The sequence below is a fragment of the Physeter macrocephalus genome, chromosome 12 (assembly GCF_002837175.3).
Source record: "Physeter macrocephalus isolate SW-GA chromosome 12, ASM283717v5, whole genome shotgun sequence".
NCBI classification, from domain to species: domain Eukaryota; kingdom Metazoa; phylum Chordata; class Mammalia; order Artiodactyla; family Physeteridae; genus Physeter; species Physeter macrocephalus.
In genome coordinates, this window is record NC_041225.1 from 13,509,212 (window position 1) to 13,527,529 (window position 18,318).

The 18,318-nt window shown below is 40.2% G+C and overlaps 1 protein-coding gene across 1 annotated transcript in view; it reads right to left on the reverse strand.

The window, feature by feature from the left end:
* The window catches only part of MERTK (MER proto-oncogene, tyrosine kinase), a 126,525-nt gene that overhangs the window by 51,137 nt on the left and 57,070 nt on the right, over positions 1 to 18,318 (reverse strand). The window contains exons 6-8 of the mRNA XM_024129837.3: positions 17,574 to 17,689; positions 12,045 to 12,228; positions 4,580 to 4,731 (exon numbers count right to left, since the gene is read on the reverse strand). Of these exons, the coding sequence (XP_023985605.1) occupies positions 4,580 to 4,731; positions 12,045 to 12,228; positions 17,574 to 17,689 (452 nt within the window). The remainder of the gene's footprint in view (positions 1 to 4,579; positions 4,732 to 12,044; positions 12,229 to 17,573; positions 17,690 to 18,318) is intronic.

Below are 18,318 nucleotides of genomic sequence, written 5' to 3' on the forward strand. Positions count from 1 at the left end.
TGCAGCACTATTTACAATAGCCAGGTCATGGAAGCAACCTAAATGCCCATCGACAGACAAATGGATAAAGAAGATGTGGTACATATATACAATGGAATACTACTCAGCCATAAAAAGGAACGAAATTGGGTCAATTGTAGAGATGTGGTTGGACCTAGAGAGTGTCATACAGAGTGAAGTAAGTCAGAAAGAGAAAAACAAATATCGTATATAAACAAATATATGTGGAATCAAGAAAATCGGTACAGATGAACCAGATTGCAAGGCAGAAAAAGAGGCACAGATGTAGAGAACAAATGTATGGACACCAAGGGGGGAAAGCGGGGGTGGTGCTGGTGGTGTGATGAATTGGGAGATTGGGATTGACATTTACACTAATATGTATAAAATAGATAACTAATAAGAATCTGCTGTATGAAACAAATGAAATAAAATTCAAAAATAAATAAATAAATCAAATTACTTAGGCTAAAAAAAAAAAAGAAGAATATGGCCCATTTTATTATCTCAAAGAACAGTAACCTTCAATAGGGAAAGAACTACCCCATGTGACAACAAACTTGTTCAAAAGGGCTTCAAATGCACAATCATCAGTGTAAAATCCTCACATCTTACTCTTGAAACCTGTCCTGTTTTCACTTCTTTCTGCTAAGAGGCCATGCTGTGGAATTTGAACAAGAGACACTGTACTGTGAAGAAAGCCAAGGGCATCTGGAGAAGAGTAGTGGGGCTCTGAAAAGCACTGGCTTTGGAGTCAGTCAGACCTGGGTTCTTATTTCAATGCTGCAATTCTAAGCTGTGTGACTCTGGGTAAGTTACTCAATGTTTCTGAGTTTCAGTTTCCTCAAATGAAAATTGAGAAAACAGTATCTTTCTCACAGCGTTTTTGTAAGGGTTAAATGAGGCCTTTTATGTAAAACACTTGGCACAGGGTCTGAAAGTAATCAACACTGTAAGTAACTGATGATGGTTATTATTATTCCTACATTCCTATAGCACCTGTAAGGTGCTGTATTTTGATCTTCTTTCCCTATAACTGTAAGGCTCTAGGATAGAACTGAGCGAGTAGTATCTTTCAAGTCTTGGTGCACTAGAGAAAATAATCAAGGTTGTCTAGTTCCCAAACCAAGAATTTTATTTGACCCATTCATGGAGTTGCTCTTCATTGTAGCTTTCTCTTCCAGGCAAAAGGTACCATCCTTGATGGATCCTTGGGTTTCAGAAATGTTTCAGACCCCTGTCTGGCCTGTCTCACAAGAACCTCACTTGTTCTTTTTACCTTAAAATGACACTAGCTCGCATGCTCTGCCCTCCTGTGACAGTGAGTGAGAGGGAGAAATGAGGAAAGGGAAGAGGCAGTGGGCACATCTACCCTCCAGGCATGCAGCTTGCTAGGAGGCCGGGGTCTGGGCCCAAGGAAGGAAGCCTTGAGCATTGTGGCTTCCCTGTGTCTTTAAAGAAGCTGGTTCTACATGTCATATCTCTTGGCCCATTATAATCGGCTATGAAACTTCCTTCTGATCACAGATCTCCACCCTTTCCAAACACAGTTAAACCGGCATTAGAGCCCCAATCCCAAAACAATAAGCTCTACAAGAATGACACGTATAAAAATGAGTCTCTGTCTAAGGTTCGGACAAATCTCGGTCAAAGGTAAACAGATTTATTTATTGCGGAACACTGGAGAACCTTGAACTTGCCAGTATACACTGTGGGTCTTCCAGAAGGGGGTATAATATGCAGTATTTTATAAACTTATCTGCTCACTGAATTCTCACAGGTCTACTGACACTTTATGGGAATGGGACAAGAAATACCAGTCCACACTCATCAAAAGACTGTCCTATTCAGAGAGAGAAATTCTTCTGCTGGTTTAGATGTCAGCCAGGTCCATACATCAAGTTCATAGTGCCATAAATGCCTACAAAGCAAGTTTAAGGTCCTGTGTTCAGATGGTACAAAGATGAGCAAGGCACAGCTCCAACTTCAAGGAGAACAGATTTTACTTGATCCTGACCTTTGTATTTTAAGCTGTGATTTGGAAGGCAAGGGATAGCAAGAAAAAGAGAGCAAAACCATTGATGACTTCATCAAGATACAGTAAATGTCCACACAGTAAACACCTGGAGTTTCTTAGTCTGAAAGTGACACAACAGTTGTAGGATACTGAAGGTACAAATTTTGAAAACTAAATTTCCAGCAAACTGTAATAAGCCACCCAAAGACAACTTCAAGAAAGTTCTGAAATTCCATACAAAAAAACCCCTCCCTTATTAGAGTAATAAATAAGAATATCTTCCAAAAATATCCAATTTCATCACCTTACATAAAGAAGATGTAGTTTTAGTAACAGTTTTATTTCTTTTTAAAAAATATTTATTTGGCTGCACTGGGTCTTAGTTGCTGTGGGCGGGATCTAGTTCCCTGACCAGGGATCAAACCCAGGCCCCCTGCATTGGGAGCATGGAGTCTTAACTTCTGGACCACCAGGGAAGTCCCTAGTAACAGTTTAAAAATGAAAATGAAAGGACGATTTCGGGAGGAAGTTGTGTCTAACTCTTCCCCTTTGGAAAAGAAGGGAGTTTAGGGAACCGAAGTGATGGGTACAGAGGTCATTTCAAGCTTCACTTTGGAAGGGGGATTTAGGCCCCTCTTGGGCTGAGCTTGTCTTCAGTGTTCTTATTTGTCTCCAGCTGCGGCTGGTGAGCTGGGAGCTTAGCTGCCTCAGAGAATGTTACCCAAAGTAAAGTGAGCCACTAAGTCTTCTGTTGTCACAAGACTGTCGTGATGCACAGAGTAGAGCGTGAGTACGTTGCAAATGACCTTCCTGCTGGGATGATCTAGCATCTCCAAGGAGGTAATGACTGGAAAGGTCACAGCCCTAACTGTGGCGGTATTGTTCTCACTACAGAGGGGAGCATTCTGAACAAAGGGCAGAGAGAATGCAAGGCTGGGTGTTAATGGCACTTGTGTGTTAGGGCTCCTTGGCCACATCACGTCATTTGTAAGGCTTTCATCACTCCGGCCCTTCAGCACGCCTCTGCTTCAGGGGTCCCCCCTAAAGAAGTATCTTTCACCTACACCAGGGGAGAAGGAGAAAGGATGACCTTCAGCTCTTTAAAGAAACTGGTTTGTTCCTACATCACTCAAGTGTCTGCTGAGAAATCACTATCTTCCGCCAGCCCAAGCTCCTATTGAGTCAGAATGCAATCACTGGACCTTCATGTATCTCTACTAAGAATGTAGTATTGTAAGCAGGAGCCATCCTCTAAGAGAGGCATTTGATTCCCCTGCCTCGGACAGCGTGCAAATGTGACCTATAGGCACCTTGCACAAATGCTCCGAGACAAAAGACCAGGAAACGAGAGACTTCTTATCTCATAGCTGCAACTCTCTGAAGCAGGGTTTTGACTGGTACAAATAGCATCCTTTTATCATCTACTATGAGGCAGAACAAACCATGGATTTCTAAGCTCTCTTCCTTTTCCATCACTACTGCATCCGACAGTCTGCTTCCTGATAGGTAAACTGAGGCAGGAAAAGAAAAAAAAATAAATTTAAATTGTTCTTTTGGAAGACAGCAGTCTTGGTGAAAGCTGGGTGATATGAGGTTAAAAGTGCCCGACACAAAGCCTGGACATCATCAGTCAGTGCAGCTGTTCACCCCTTTCCTCTCTCGTGCCAAGAAATTGTAACTTTCCTGTGATGCTCCCTACAGATGCCACGAGGATGCTGAAGTCTGACCTGTTACCAGGGTTAGATCAATGCGGATTGTAACAACACAAAAGAAGCATGCTTTCCGCAATGGCGGTAAAGAAGAGACAGTCCTGAGGATAAAGCCAGTGCGTCTGCTCTTCTACAGATACTCTGTGTCATGAGAAGTCAGTGTCACCTCAACCCTCTTCCTTTCTCAAGTGGGAAAGGGGCCTGTCTGGGAGCTGCCCACCTAACCACAGCCAGCTGTCCCCCTCACCACTTCTGTCTTGGGTCAGATGTTCCCACCATCTTTAGACCTCTCAGCAATCAAAATCAGATGGCCCTCTGGGCTTGACCGGAGTCACATCTAACAAAGCTGTGCTATACTGTACGTCCTACAGGGCTGTGCCAATCCACCTGCTGGCCTGCTCGACCCTCTCCTTCGGGGTCTAGTTACTCTTGCCATCCGCTATGAGGCTGGGGGTCTTCCCTGACAATCATCTTCTGGAATTTCCAAGAGGTTATGAATTGCAGGACTGCTAAGCCCGGTAACCCCTCTGAGTAGCGCACACTGTCTTCCTCAAAGAGCCTAAGTTCCCTGAAGGCAAGAATCAGGTGACAACAGAGGATGAGTCCTATTCACATTGACTAATGAAATAAATGAATGGATGAAGAGTGAGTGAGGAAAGCCCCAAAGATTTCTTGGAATTTTGTACCTTTTCAGGCACTTCTAATTTTTACTACATTGTTTATCTCCCACTGAAAGGTGCCTTGCCTAACCCAATAACGTCAGGCCTTTTCAGGACAAAAGGAAAGCTCCTAAAGCAGTATTAAATCAGCAAATCCAAGAAGACAAGTGCATTCCGTTAAAGTTCAGACTTACAGACATCTCTGCATTCTGCCACACGTGAGAGATCCGGTAGCCCACCAGTTCCCCATCCTGCCGCTTAATTGGGGGCTTGATCCATTTGACATCCACCTTGTTGCCAGACTCATTCAGAAACATAGTGACATTCAGAGGTGCTACTGACGGGGCTACAAAAGAGAAAGGAGAGAAGGATGAGGAAGTACGAAGAAAGGCGCATAGAGAGTCATTCTCTCCTTGTTTTTTTTTTTTTTTTTTTTTTTTTTTTTTTTTTTTTTTGTGGTATGCGGGCCTCCCTCTGCTGTGGCCTTTCCCGTTGCGGGGCACAGGCTCCGGACGCGCAGGCCCAGCGGCCATGGCTCACGGGCCCAGCCGCTCTGCGGCATGTGGGATCTTCCCAGACCGGGGCGCGAACCCGGTTCCCCTGCATCGGCAGGTGGATGCGCAACCACTGCGCCACCAGGGAAGCCTCTTCTTGGTTTTTGTACGTTTGGTTTTTAAATTTTCTATTCAAAGCGCTCAAATGAGACTGAGATTAATAGTGGACTTTCATACATTTCTAGGAAGATTTATTAAGATAGTATATGTAAGTGCTTAGCACAGTGTCTAGTTCATTGTAGGCACTCAGAAAATGTTAGTTCTTCTCATTTTCCAACGCTTCCTTCATGATAAAATCTCTTCGATGTCACCTTTCTTTAAAAAAAAAAAATAGTGGACTTTCACCTTCTTTTCAATCGAGGACCATTAAGATATCATGAGTTTAAAAAAGTAAGCTTTGTGTCTAAGATTCCAAACAAAATGATCCCTGCATTTCCTCAAGATGTTTAGTGACAGGCTGGTAAGCGAAGCAGTCTGAGCAAGAAATAGGAAATGCAGAAATAGGTTTTGTCTTGTTGCATATAATCTCTGCTCTTTTTAGGCTCTGTGAGCTCTGAAATATATTTTTGGGTTACTTTAGTGTGTTTGACAAGACAGCTTGATATTTCTATCAAACAAATGACTTTCATATTGCAACAATCTTTATAAGAACCACTCAAATAAAATTCTCTTAAAAAGGCCACACACACACACACACACACAAAGTAAGCGCTATGGACCTAGAGATGATCATACTAAGTGAAGTCAGAGAAAGACAAATATAATATGATATCACTTACATGTGGAATCTTAAAAAATGATACAAACGAACTTATTTATCAAACAGAAACAGACTCACAGACAGAAAACAAACATATGGTTACCAAAGGGGAAAGGAGGGGAGGGATAAATTAGGAGTTTGGGATGAACAGATACACACTACTATATATAATATAGATAAACGACAGGGACCTACTGTATAGCACAGGGAACTATATTCAATATCTTGTAATAAGCTATAATGGAAAAGAATCTGAAGAAGAATATATAACTGAATCACTTTGCTGTACACCTGAAACTAACACAACATTGTAAATCAACTCTACTTCAATAAAAGTTTTTTAAAAAAGTAAGCCCTTTCCAAACTAAAACAACAAAGAAGTGGAAGACAGGGAAGGAGGTAGGTAGAGCTCAAGGGCTCCTCCTGGGGAAGCAAAACACATACAACTCCAAGAGGATTCTCCAGTAGACACCTGTGCAGTAGAAGGTCAAGAAGGCCAGCTGGGGATCAGTTCTATGTCATTTGAGCTGTACAAGGCAGGGAACACTGCCGATCTCAGAAGGAAGCCACGTTTTAAAGTCCAGAGCCAGGTTACTAATGATCTGAACACAGCTAATCAGTGAATTAATTTAAATATGTATGTGTATGTGTGCGTGCGTGCGTGTGTGTGTGTGTAAGATACCTCATGAATGAAGATCAGAGGGTCAAATACTATTTGCTGGGTTAGGTGACAAAGTGTAGAATTTAGCACTGGTTTTCACTCTCTGGTTTACAGTAAATTCTACACAAGCCACATATCCACTTTATGTCAAAATGTCTATATACAAGGATAATAAGAGTTAACGCACTTTTTAGAAAAAGTATGTATGTGGGTACAGTATGTGTACAAAATAATTTGGGAAACAAGTCAAGATCACAAATACATTCTTTTTTGGGAGGGAAGAACTTGACTGTAGCTATTAAAACTGAAAAAAATATGCCTCTTGTCCAATATTTTCTTTCCATGAATTTAATCTAGAAAAATTCTTCTGTAGGTAGTGTTATATTCATTGAAGCATAATAGTGACAGAAAGGAATAAATGTAATGTCCAGTCAGTAATTACGATACAATAAATTCTGATAATTTTCCAATGGAATACTCACTACCCCACACTGAAAAGAATTTGCGAGACCATGTAAATTGATATGAAAGAATATCTAACGGTGGGGGGGAATAAAACTGCAAAAAAGTACGTATCAATGATCCATTTTAGAAACTAAAAAATAATTATTTTACATATAGGAAGAGTAAATATGCAATAATATACACCAAACTGTTGTTGTATTTGTATTTAGGGGAGATTAAATTGTATATTTCTGATATATCTGAAAGGGAAACAAAAGGGCACTATAACCTCTTTGTCTCTGCTGATTCCAGGAGCAGTAATAATGACGTTAGAGCAAATTTCACCTTAGGAAACATATAGCTAAAGCTGTACCTATGAAACGAGTCACACAGTAGAATTTACGGGGAAACATGGCTGACTCAACATGTCATTATGTCTACTCCCTCCTAAAACCCCTCTATGATGACAATAAGAAATTTAAAACATTATAAACTCACAGGGTACAGAGGAGTCAACAGTGGAAGAGAAATGCCAACATACATATGAAAGCTGAAAAGCAGAGTAAGAAGGTGTAATTAACTCAGTAAGCTGATTCTCCCCAAAGAACCACAGAGAGGCTCAGAAGCAGAGGGCCCAGGGACCAGAGTGGGGAATAAAACTGGAAGATTGAAAGTTTGATCAGTAAGTAGCCCTCGAGATCCTTCTAACCTATTCCCACACACAGCTGGCAGGTATCCCTCAAATTCCCACAGGAGACAGGATGCTTTATTCTCTGAACTGAAAAGCTATTGGACTTGGGCACCAGTAGAATGGAGGCACGATGAGGGGCTGACAACTAGGGAAATAAGAGGAAGTTCATACACTGACTGAGGGGGACTCCACCTCTGGCTCCTCTCCACCTGATCTTAGAGCATCAGCAGCTGTGTTCATATTCCTGCGGCAGCAGAGAGGAGACTCAATTCTAGAGGAAGTAAGTGGCTCCAGGGAAAAGAAAGCCAATATTGACACTTGGGGGTACCCAAACTAAAACACTTAGGTCGCTACCCAATCACCTCACAGTGAAGCCTACAAGCCCCACCCATGCTCACAGAGCTTCCCATCAATCGCTGGTTCTTCACTCTTCAATAGGAGACAGTGGAAGATCAGAAGAGGCTGGGGAGGCCTCCTTCATGAATGTCAGGGACCAGAACAAAACACAGGACAGAGCACTCAGAGGAGACAGAGACAATGTAGGGAACTAGAGAAAACTAAAACACAAACAAACAAAACCAATAATTAACATACCCAAAGATAAGAAAAGGCTCTCATAATTGAGAACTGGAAAAAACTGTCAATGAAAAATAAAATTATTCTTATACATTATATTGCCAATTTCAATAAAGTATTCAATAGAAGAATTAGAAGATAAATCAAGTAAATCTCCAAAAGAAAAATAGAATAAAAATTTTAAAAAGGAGGCCAATTTGAGGGAAAAAAAATTGAGGAAGCAATTAAAGAGTTTCAACAAATGTCTAATACAGTTATCTGGAAAGAAAAATAGAAGAACATTTTTAAAGGAAAAAATGTATAAGAAAAAAGTCTCAAAACCAAAGCATTTGCATTCCTAGATTGAATGCCTATGATGATGAATGAAACAAATCCCCCATCACAGCTCATTACAGCACCATGATTAAAGAGAAAAGATATTTAAAAAAATTAAAACTAAAAAACAGTTCACCTAGAAAACTCAAGTTATCAAAATTCTCTACAATGACACATGAAGCTAAAAAACAATGCAGAAATACTTTTAAAATTTTGAGGGAAAATCATTTCCAACCTAAAATTCTCTATTAGGAAAAATTACCAATCCAGTATGACAAACAGACATGCAAGGTCCCATAGTTTTTATATATATATATATATATTCTCTCTAGAGCTAACTGAGAATGTGCTCCGTGAGAATGAGAGACAGTAAACCAAGAAAAACAAATGCCCAGGAGACTGCAAAGGAGTCACTAGGATGACTCTGGAAGAAGACAGGAAAAGAACCACATGAAAAAATTAAAGGTAAGAGTGGCTGGGCCTCATTCAGGGCCAGGAATAGTGCCTGTTCCCATCAATCAGCCTGGAAAATCTAATGATTCAAGGAGCACTGGGTAGAGTACACATAATGGTTTTGTCTCAATAGTGGGTAATAGTTGACCCTAGATGAAGCACTGCTCTGGTCCAGCCTAACAAATACTAAAAGCAATGTCCAAAAGAATCAGTCTTTTCCCATTAGCTTAACTGACCCCAAACAAAGCTCAATATTCATAAGAATACAAAAATATCTAGCACTCAACAAAGTAAAAATCACAATGTCAGGAATCCAACCAAAGATTACCAGACATGTAGAAAAATTGGAAAGTACTCTCCACAACAGGAATATAAATGAATCAATCAAAACCACTCCAGAAATAAGACTGATGTTAGAATTAGCAGACAAGGACATTAAAACAGTTATTATAACTGTATTCCACATGGTCCAAAAGTTAAGTAGAGAAGGAAAGATACAAAAAAAGACAAAAATTACAATGTGAGAGTTGAAATATACACTAGATAGAATTAATGGCAGATTAGGTACTGCACAAGAAAAGATTAGTGAATTTGAAGGCATAGTAATAGAAACAACCCAAAATAAAACACAAGGAGAAAAGCAGGGAAAAAAGTAATAGCATCAGTGAATTATGGATAACTTCAAGTGATATGGTACATGGGTAATTGGAGTCCTCAAAGGAGAGGAGAGGTGGGAACAGAAAAAAAATATTTGAAGAAGCAATGGCCAACATTTTCCAAATGTGATGCAAACTATAGACACACAGACCTCAGAAGTTCAATGAACCCCAAGCCCAAGGGATATAAAGAAAATTACACCAACGCACATCATAATTAAATTGCTCAAAATCAAATACAAAAGGAAAACCAGAGACATAAGACACATTATACAGAGAAATAAATTAAGAATTACAACAGATTTTTTATCAGAAACAATGCAAGCAAGAAGACAGTGGAGTAACCTAGAACTCTATACCTAATAAAAATATCTTACAAAATGAAGGCCAAAGAAACCCCTCAAAAGTAAAATAAAGATTTCTTTCAGACATACAAAAGCTGAATGTCTCACCAAGATTCACACTAAAAGAAGTAATGAAGAATCCTTTAGGAAGAAGGAAAATAATACCACATGGAAATATGTACAGATTTACACCAAAAAATGAATAACATTAGAAATGGTAACTACCATTTGGGTAAATACCAACTGGGTAAATATAGGTTTTTTATAATTATATAAATTACTCTAAAAGATTATGACTATTTGAACAAAAATAATAATCTAGTGTGGGTTTATAACATATGTAAAAGTAAAATGAGTGACAACAATAGCATAAATATCTGGAGAAGAAAAATGAAAGTATAGTATTTTAAGGTTCATATACTATACCTGAAGTGGTATAACATCACTTGAAGGTATATAGTAATAAGTTAAACCTGTATACTATAAACCCTAAAGCAACCATCGAAAGAACAGAAAAAAAGAGTTATGGCTAATAAGTCAAAAAGGAGATAAAATAGAATAAAAACATTCAATTAATCCAAAAGAAGGGGAACAAATTACAGACAGAACAAATAGAAGACAGATGTAAATCTACCCATATGAATGATATCATTACATTTTAATGGATTAAATACCCCAATTTACAGGCAAGGATTGTGAAGTAAAGTACTGCCTACATGAAATATCCATTGAATATAAAGATACAAGTAAGTTAAAAATAAGTATGAATAAAAGATACACCATGTAATCAAAAGAAAGAGTAAAATGGCTATATTAATATTGATAAAATAGATTTCACAGAATATATTACCAAAGATAAAGAAAATAATTTCATAACGATAAAGTGGCCAATTTATTAGGAGAGCATAGTAATATTACACAGTTATGCACAAAGTAACAGAACTTCAAAATATGTGAACTGCTAGAACCACAAATAGAAATAGATAAATTCACAGTTATAACTACAGATTTCAATGCACCCGGCTAAATAACTGATAGAAAAAGGAGGCATAAAATCAATAAGAATACAATTTGAAAAACACTGTCAACTAACTTGACCAAGTTGACATTTATAGAACACTCCATCTAATAAGAGCAGAATACACATTCTCAAGTACACATGGAACATTTATCAAGATAGACCATGTTCTGGGCTGTAAAATGAGTCTTGATACATTTCAAAGGATTCAAGTGATATGAATTATGTTCTTTGGCCCCAACAGAATGAAATTAGAAATCACTAATACAAATACTTGGAAACTACGTTAGACACCTAAATAATTAATGGGTTAAGGAAGAAATCAAAACAGAAACCAGAAAGTTTTTTGAACTGCATGAAAATGAAACACCATATAAAAATTGTTCTCAGAGGTTTCTCTTCCTCGTTTAAGATATTTTACAACCTTGGCACTAGTTTCAATTGTGCAAGGATTAAGCCCTAACAATTTATGACCTAGACCTGTCCCACCGTCTGTATTAAAATTGGAGCACTGATTATGTAAGGCTGGAGTTAAGGGCAGGAAAGAGGTTCTGAGTAATCCAGAGCTCTAAATTGGGAAATAATGGAAACTGGACAATTCAAATGTAACATAACTACAATATTCACTCCAATATTCGTAGAAAAAATACAAACTCTTGGAAATCAAAAGCAGCACACAGAAGTGAAAGTTTACAGATGTAAATAAAATTTGCTATAAGAAAATAATGTAGAGACAACAGTACCTACTTCATATGATTGCTATGAGGAGCTAATGAAATAATGCATGTAAAGTACCTAAGATGGTCCCTGGCATGTAGTAGGTGCTTACTGAACATTAGCCACTTTCACATTTATTAGTTTTCTTAAGTTTGATGCTATGAGTAATAACTTTCATATACTTATATTTTAATTAAAATAATATATGCTATAAAGAGTGTGCTACTATTAATATCTTCCTATGTAAAAGAAAATATTCCCTATACATAGCAAGTATAAGGTTTGTCACTAAACCCTTTTCAATTATAGAGGGAAACATCTTTCCCATTTTCATTGGTGACCTCCATAAAATTATCCCAGAGATGAAGGCCACACAAAGAAAAAGTTAAACTCTGAATGAGGCCACTGGGAAGGATCTGTTTCATCACATGCCATCAGGCACAATATGCATTCTGAACCGCAGGAATTACCTCTTTCGGTCGTGCTGGCCAGAATCCAAGGGCTCACTGCAGACCAGCCGACTTCATTCATGCAGGACACACCGATGCTGTAATTCGCCAGAGCCTGCAGCTGCTTGATTTGATACAGATGTGGTGAAGCAGAGGTGTTAAAAATCATGACTGAGCCATGACTCAGTGGCTCAACTTCCTCGACCTAAATGAAGAGTAAAATTGTGGACCAGGCGTTAGTAAGGGGGTAGGAATGTCAGACTTGGGGCATTCATGCATTCGGTGTACATGGCCCTTCCTCTCCACTGAGGGGAAGTACCTGCTTCCTTTCGGGCCACACCTTAAATTTCCCACCAGGATCACTGTGTATTACTCATGCTATTCACTGTGCAACAATTGAGGACCCGATGAAAAATGCCTAAAATAAGTGTTCTCACTCTGGCAGGTAACAGAGCAAATAATTGTCATCATAACATTATAATTATTCTACATTATAATATAACTTATAATAAAAGTAGCTCTTCCTCTCTCAGAATCCCTTCGCTTCTTGATCTTTTTTTTTCAGCTGTTTCACAGAATATGCAGTAAAGACAAGGGACATCGTATGTGGGGCAAAACCTGAAATACTAACTGTCTGACCTTTTAGAGAAAATATTTCCCAAATCCTACTTTAGAAGATGAGATACTTAATTTTTTTTTTTTAAAAAATCTGTATTTCTTTTCATTATGTCTCCTGAGGAATTCTGCTCTTGCCTTGAGGCTAATTTTAGCATGTCCTTTATTCTTACCTCCCAATTCCCACTCCCATATAGATTCAACTCCAAAAGCAAACACAGCTAGTGTAGATTTTATGGCATTTTTTTGGTGGGGAGATATAGGAAAGGGTCATTTGCACCTCATCCAACAAGCTTTTCTCCAAATCTTTAAAAAACCCATCAGCTCTTTCCCCTGAGTCCTTGTACCTCATCTTTCTCTCCATAAACTCCACCAGTCTCTCCACATCCCTCTCCAGGGATTCCCAGCAAAATTCAGTCTTAGGCTAAACTTCCAGCTTTTCCCTTAAGGAAACCTCTTATCTGGGAATGGGGAGATCATGCAGAGTTTTCTCTCCCTGTATGTTTTTCACAACTTCTAAAATATGTTGTACATATAAAATCAGAAAGACAAAAATAGTATTGGACAAAACAGAAGCCACCAAAAACAATTTGGGGAAAAATATCTTAAACCCACAAAATATATTTCTGATAATAATGGGCTTGCAATTATAGGGTGTGGAAACACAATGCTGTTATTTCAGGTTATTGTATGCTTGCAGTTGAGGTCAAGGGGCCACAGATCAACATTTTGGAATTCCAAATCCCCTAGTGGATACCATGAGGGTGGCGCTGGCACCGAGCCTCACCTCTGACTCAGACCCGCAGACTCTGCGGGGTGACAAGAGGGTACCAGTTGGCCTGAGGAGCCACCAGAGGAGAAACCAGGAGCTGTGTGCTTATCTTGGTGGTGGCTCTTGGCAGAAATCACTCTTTGTTTCTTCACTTTAGAGTCTGCACCTACTTCCTGGTGACCAAGCGCTGGAACTAAGGTGGAGGAAACCTTGGCTCCCCACCCCTGCCCCATTTCCGGAACAATGCGCTGGACCATTTCCAGGCACAGGGACACTCTTGGAGGGCATGTTCCTAGAAGAAGACGGGTTTCCCTAACAGTGCTCAGTGGGTTCTGGGGGAAAGGAGGGCATGAAAAGGCAAGATATACGTGGGAGAGTTAAATATAGAAACAGAGTCCATAGCCCAAAAATGGGTGAAGAAAGTAACTAATGCCAAGACCAAGGGAAGTGAGAGGGTGTGTCCTGCTAGTGGGTGGATATGAATCTTGTCCAAAACATTCATTTGTTACCAAGTCAGAGTTTAAAATTGTAACAAACTGGGAATCTGCTACAAAATGATACTTGGTCCCTTCAGAAATGGGAATACATTGTTAATCAACAGAATGTGAAAGTATATAACTTGTGGAGCTAGTTCTGATCAACCTCACTAGGACTGCCAGAGAAAATAAAGGACACCCGTTTATATTTAAAGTTCAGATAGACCACCAATAATTATGGGTATAGGTATGACACAAAATCAACAGTGTAATTAACTTGTAAAGTAACTGGATTCTTATTTGCTAAATCCGGTAACCCTAGAGAGATGGAAAGGAGAATGGGTGAAGGAAGCCTGAGCTAGCTGGTGGGGCAAAGACAGGATAACCATGTCCTGCACAACAGGATCCAAGGTGGGCAAGAGGGGCTGCAATTTGGCAGTCTCAGGATGATATTTCACGCCCTGGCCACCCAAAGCCAAGGCAAAGAGAGTGCAAGTGAAGCTTGTGTGATCATCCTCCACCTGTAGGGGTGACCTGGTGTTTTCAGACCGCTCAACCACCCTACTCTACTTCCCCTCTACCTCACGTCTACCCTGAGACGCACTCTCCTCAAAGTGGGGGCAGTACTCTTCCTCACTCTCCCTGAAGGTAACACCTTCCTACGGGAAGGAGTCTCATGTCCCCTTGGACTCTTCAAACAGTTCAGTAACTGGAAACAATTTTTAAAAAGGCTGGTCCACACAGGGAATATAGACAATATTTTATAATAACTATAAATGGAGCATAATCTCTAAAAATTTTGAATCATTATGTTGTGCACCTAAAACTATACCTCATTTTTTCTTAACAAAAGGGCTGGTCCATGCTTTATTTGTGTCCATATGTAGGTTCAGTTATGTCCATATACAGGGAAACAGGACCTGGTTGTTCCCAAAACAACAGAGTCCTGAAATATATGAAGCAAAAAAACTGATAGAACTGAAGGGAGAAATACACAATTCAAAAATAATAGTTGAGACCTCAGTTTCCTATTTCAATAATAGATAAAACTATGAGGCAGAAGTTTAACAAGGAAACAGAATAAGTGAACAGGACTATAAACCACCTAGACCTAAGAGACATATAAACGTTCCACCCAACCATAGCTGAATACACCTTCTCCTCAACTGCACATGGAACATGCTCCAGGATAGAACATATGCAAGGCCATACAACAAGCCTTAATAAATTTAAAAGGATGAGGACTTCCAGGGTGGTCCAATGGTTAAGACTCCACACTTCCACTGCAGGGGGCATGGGTTCAATCCCTGGTCAGGGAAGTTCTGCATGCTGCACCGTGTGGCCAAAAGAAAAAAAAAAAGAGATGCAAGTCATACTAAGTATATCCTCTAACCACAACCAACAAAGGAAGAAAACTTCAGAAATTCACAACTAAGTGAAAATTAAATGACACACTCCTAAATAACCAATAGAACAAAGAAGAAATCACAAGAAAAGTGATCAAAAACTTGATTATGAATGGAAAAACCCCCAAATACCAAATCTTATGGTATACAGCCAATGCAGTGTTTACAGAGAAATGTATAGTATAACTGCCTATGTTAAAAAAGAAGAAATTTCAAATCAATTACCTAAACTTTCACTTTAAGAAACAAAAAGGGGAAAATAATTAAGCTAAAGTAAACAGAAGAAAGGAAATAAAGATTAGGGCAGAAATGAATGACACAGAGAATTTTTAAAAATAGAAAAAATTAATGAAACCAAAAGTTGGTTCTTCAAAAAAATCAATAAAACTGACCAACCTATAGTCAGACTGACCAAGAAAAAGAAGAGACAACTCAAATTATTAAAATCAGGAATGAAAGAGGGGACATTACCTCTAACCTCAAAGAAAAAAAAGCTTCTAATGGAACATTATGAACAACTGTATACCAACAAATTAGATAACCTAAAAGAAACACACAAATTCCTAGAAACACACAAATTACCAAAACTGACTCACGAAGAAATAGAAAATCTGAATAGATCTATAACAAGTAAAAAGATTGAGCTGGTATTACTCAAAAAACTTTCCACAAACAAAGGCCTAGGAACAGATGGCTTTGCTGGTGATTTCTACTAAATACTGAAGACAATTTCACGTCAACCTTTCTCAAATTCTTCCAAGAAACAGAAGAAGTGGGAACGCTTCCCAACTCTTTCTATAAGGCCAGTATCACCCTGATACCAAAACCAGAAAAAGCTAACACAAGAAAACTACAGGCCAATATCTCTTATGAATACAGTCCCAATTAGATAATGGTGATGACTGCAGAACTCTGACTATACTAAAAACCACTGAATTGTACACTTTAAAAGGGTGAATATTATGGTATGTAAAATATATTTCAAAAAAGCTGTTCAAAAAAAAGGATATCCCCGGTGAGACTTCGTAGACACAAGGAGAATTCCTAACACTTACCAGTACTTGGGAGGTTTGCAAATAACGTTGGACAAGATTAAGCAAGGCTGTGGGTAGCAGGGTGAGGGTGGAGGCTATTTTGGGCATGATATGTTTTTACTCTTCTGAGAAGGAACAGCTGTTAGACAAGGGTGGGAGGCAGTAAGAGCAGAGAAACGAGTTCCACTTGCTATTAAAAACATCTAGTTGTCAACACATAAAATTCTACGAAAGGCACTTCTCTCAGCTGAGTTGGCATGACCGGCCCAGGTCAGGTTAATATGTTTTTACCTAATAAGACCAGACATTTATAAAACTAAGAATAATCCCTTACCTTACTGTATGATCAAGTACAAGGCAGAATGCATTCACGTTTTCAGAGGATAATCCACGTGTGTTCAACTACCTGCTCCCACCTGCAACGTCTCTCCTGAGACACGGAGGAGCAGGTGGTCCTGAGCATTGCTTTGGGCGTCAGAGTTTCCTGGGCTTGAATTCTGGTTTTGCCACTCACAGCCTCTGTGTGCACTGTGGCCCTGCAGTGCTGGTGTGGGTTCCAAGGAAGAGAATATCTGCAAAGTCCCTGGGCCATTGTGGGCACTCAGTAAAAGGTAGCGTTACTGCTACCCTTCCCTTTTTTATGAAATGAACACTCAGAGCAGAGCCTATCTCATGGCAAGGTGTCGTTTTAGGATGGCTAACCTATATTTCTTACAGCTCTGTTTTATACCAATTTTAGGTAGTGGCTAAAAGTGGGTGATGACTCTGTAAGGCCTGTAACCCCCAGGTTTCCCTGGCAGCCACAGGCTGAGATGCTACATTCAATAGTGAAGATGACCCATCTTGTGCTTGCCCTTCTGTCCTTCATGGCCACCAACCCAGGAGAAGCCAGGCTGCAGAGGACCCGGCTTCTTGGACTCCTGGTTATAAGCCAGATGGGTTTTTGTATCTTAAAAATTAATTCTCCCTGGTCTCATGACATTCTATCTTGGAAACATGTTTCTCTTCCGGTTGGCCCTGGACCATGCACAGGAAAGAGGCAGCATCACGGGGGCACGGGGAGGGGCAGGGGCAGAACATTGCAAAATGGTGCATATGCCCAGTGGACGCTGATCAGGGGGAAGGAAGGTCAAGGGATTCTGAACGGGGGTGTTGAAATGATCTCAGCGCCCATCCTCAGGAGGAAGAAAAATCAGGCAGACCCACGGAGCACCAAACAGCTACTTCTTTTCATTACGGAAGCTCACCTGAATGCTGCAGTCACTGAACGGGGAGTATCCGTCAAAACCGGGGACCCAGGAGATCAGGATGCTGTGTGCGGTACTGTTGTGGGCCCTGACTTCAGTTGGCGGGGAGGGAATCGCTGTGTAAAAAACAAAGACACACCCCAGACACAATTATAAACCACACGGGGCCACAGCTACCCAACAAATGCATTAATACCAAGCCTACTTCTGTTTCTTGAGACTGGGCAAATTAAACACAAGTTTTAAAGAGGAGCCATCATACGCCTAAGGGTAATGGTATCAGCCTACGGAGAAGTCTTGCAGTGAGAGGACGGCTTGGCCGGGGCCAGAGAAGTGGGATGTAGACCTGCTCTCCTGCCCCCTGATGAAGTGAGAACTTTTAGCTGGACAAGGATGGGGAGACATCCATTTCCTGCTGCTGTATGCAGGGGCGTCACTGGGCGCTGGCGCTCTCAATGGGGGTGAAGAGCCATGGCGCTGCCCTTTGTGGAGCTAAAGGCTGCATTGGGGAGACCCACATTAATTGAGGATGAGTACCTTGTGCTGAGAAAAGAGGGGTACCATGGGAACAGGCATGTGTGTGCATGCGTGCGTGCATATGCGCGTGTGTGATGGAGGAAGGAAGCTTTCCAGGCCGAGGAAAATGGGGGAGAGTCAGCTCAAGAAAAAGACCCAAGTGCGGGCTTCCCTGGTGGCGCAGTGGTTGAGAGTCCGCCTGCCGACGCAGGGGACGCGGGTTCGTGGC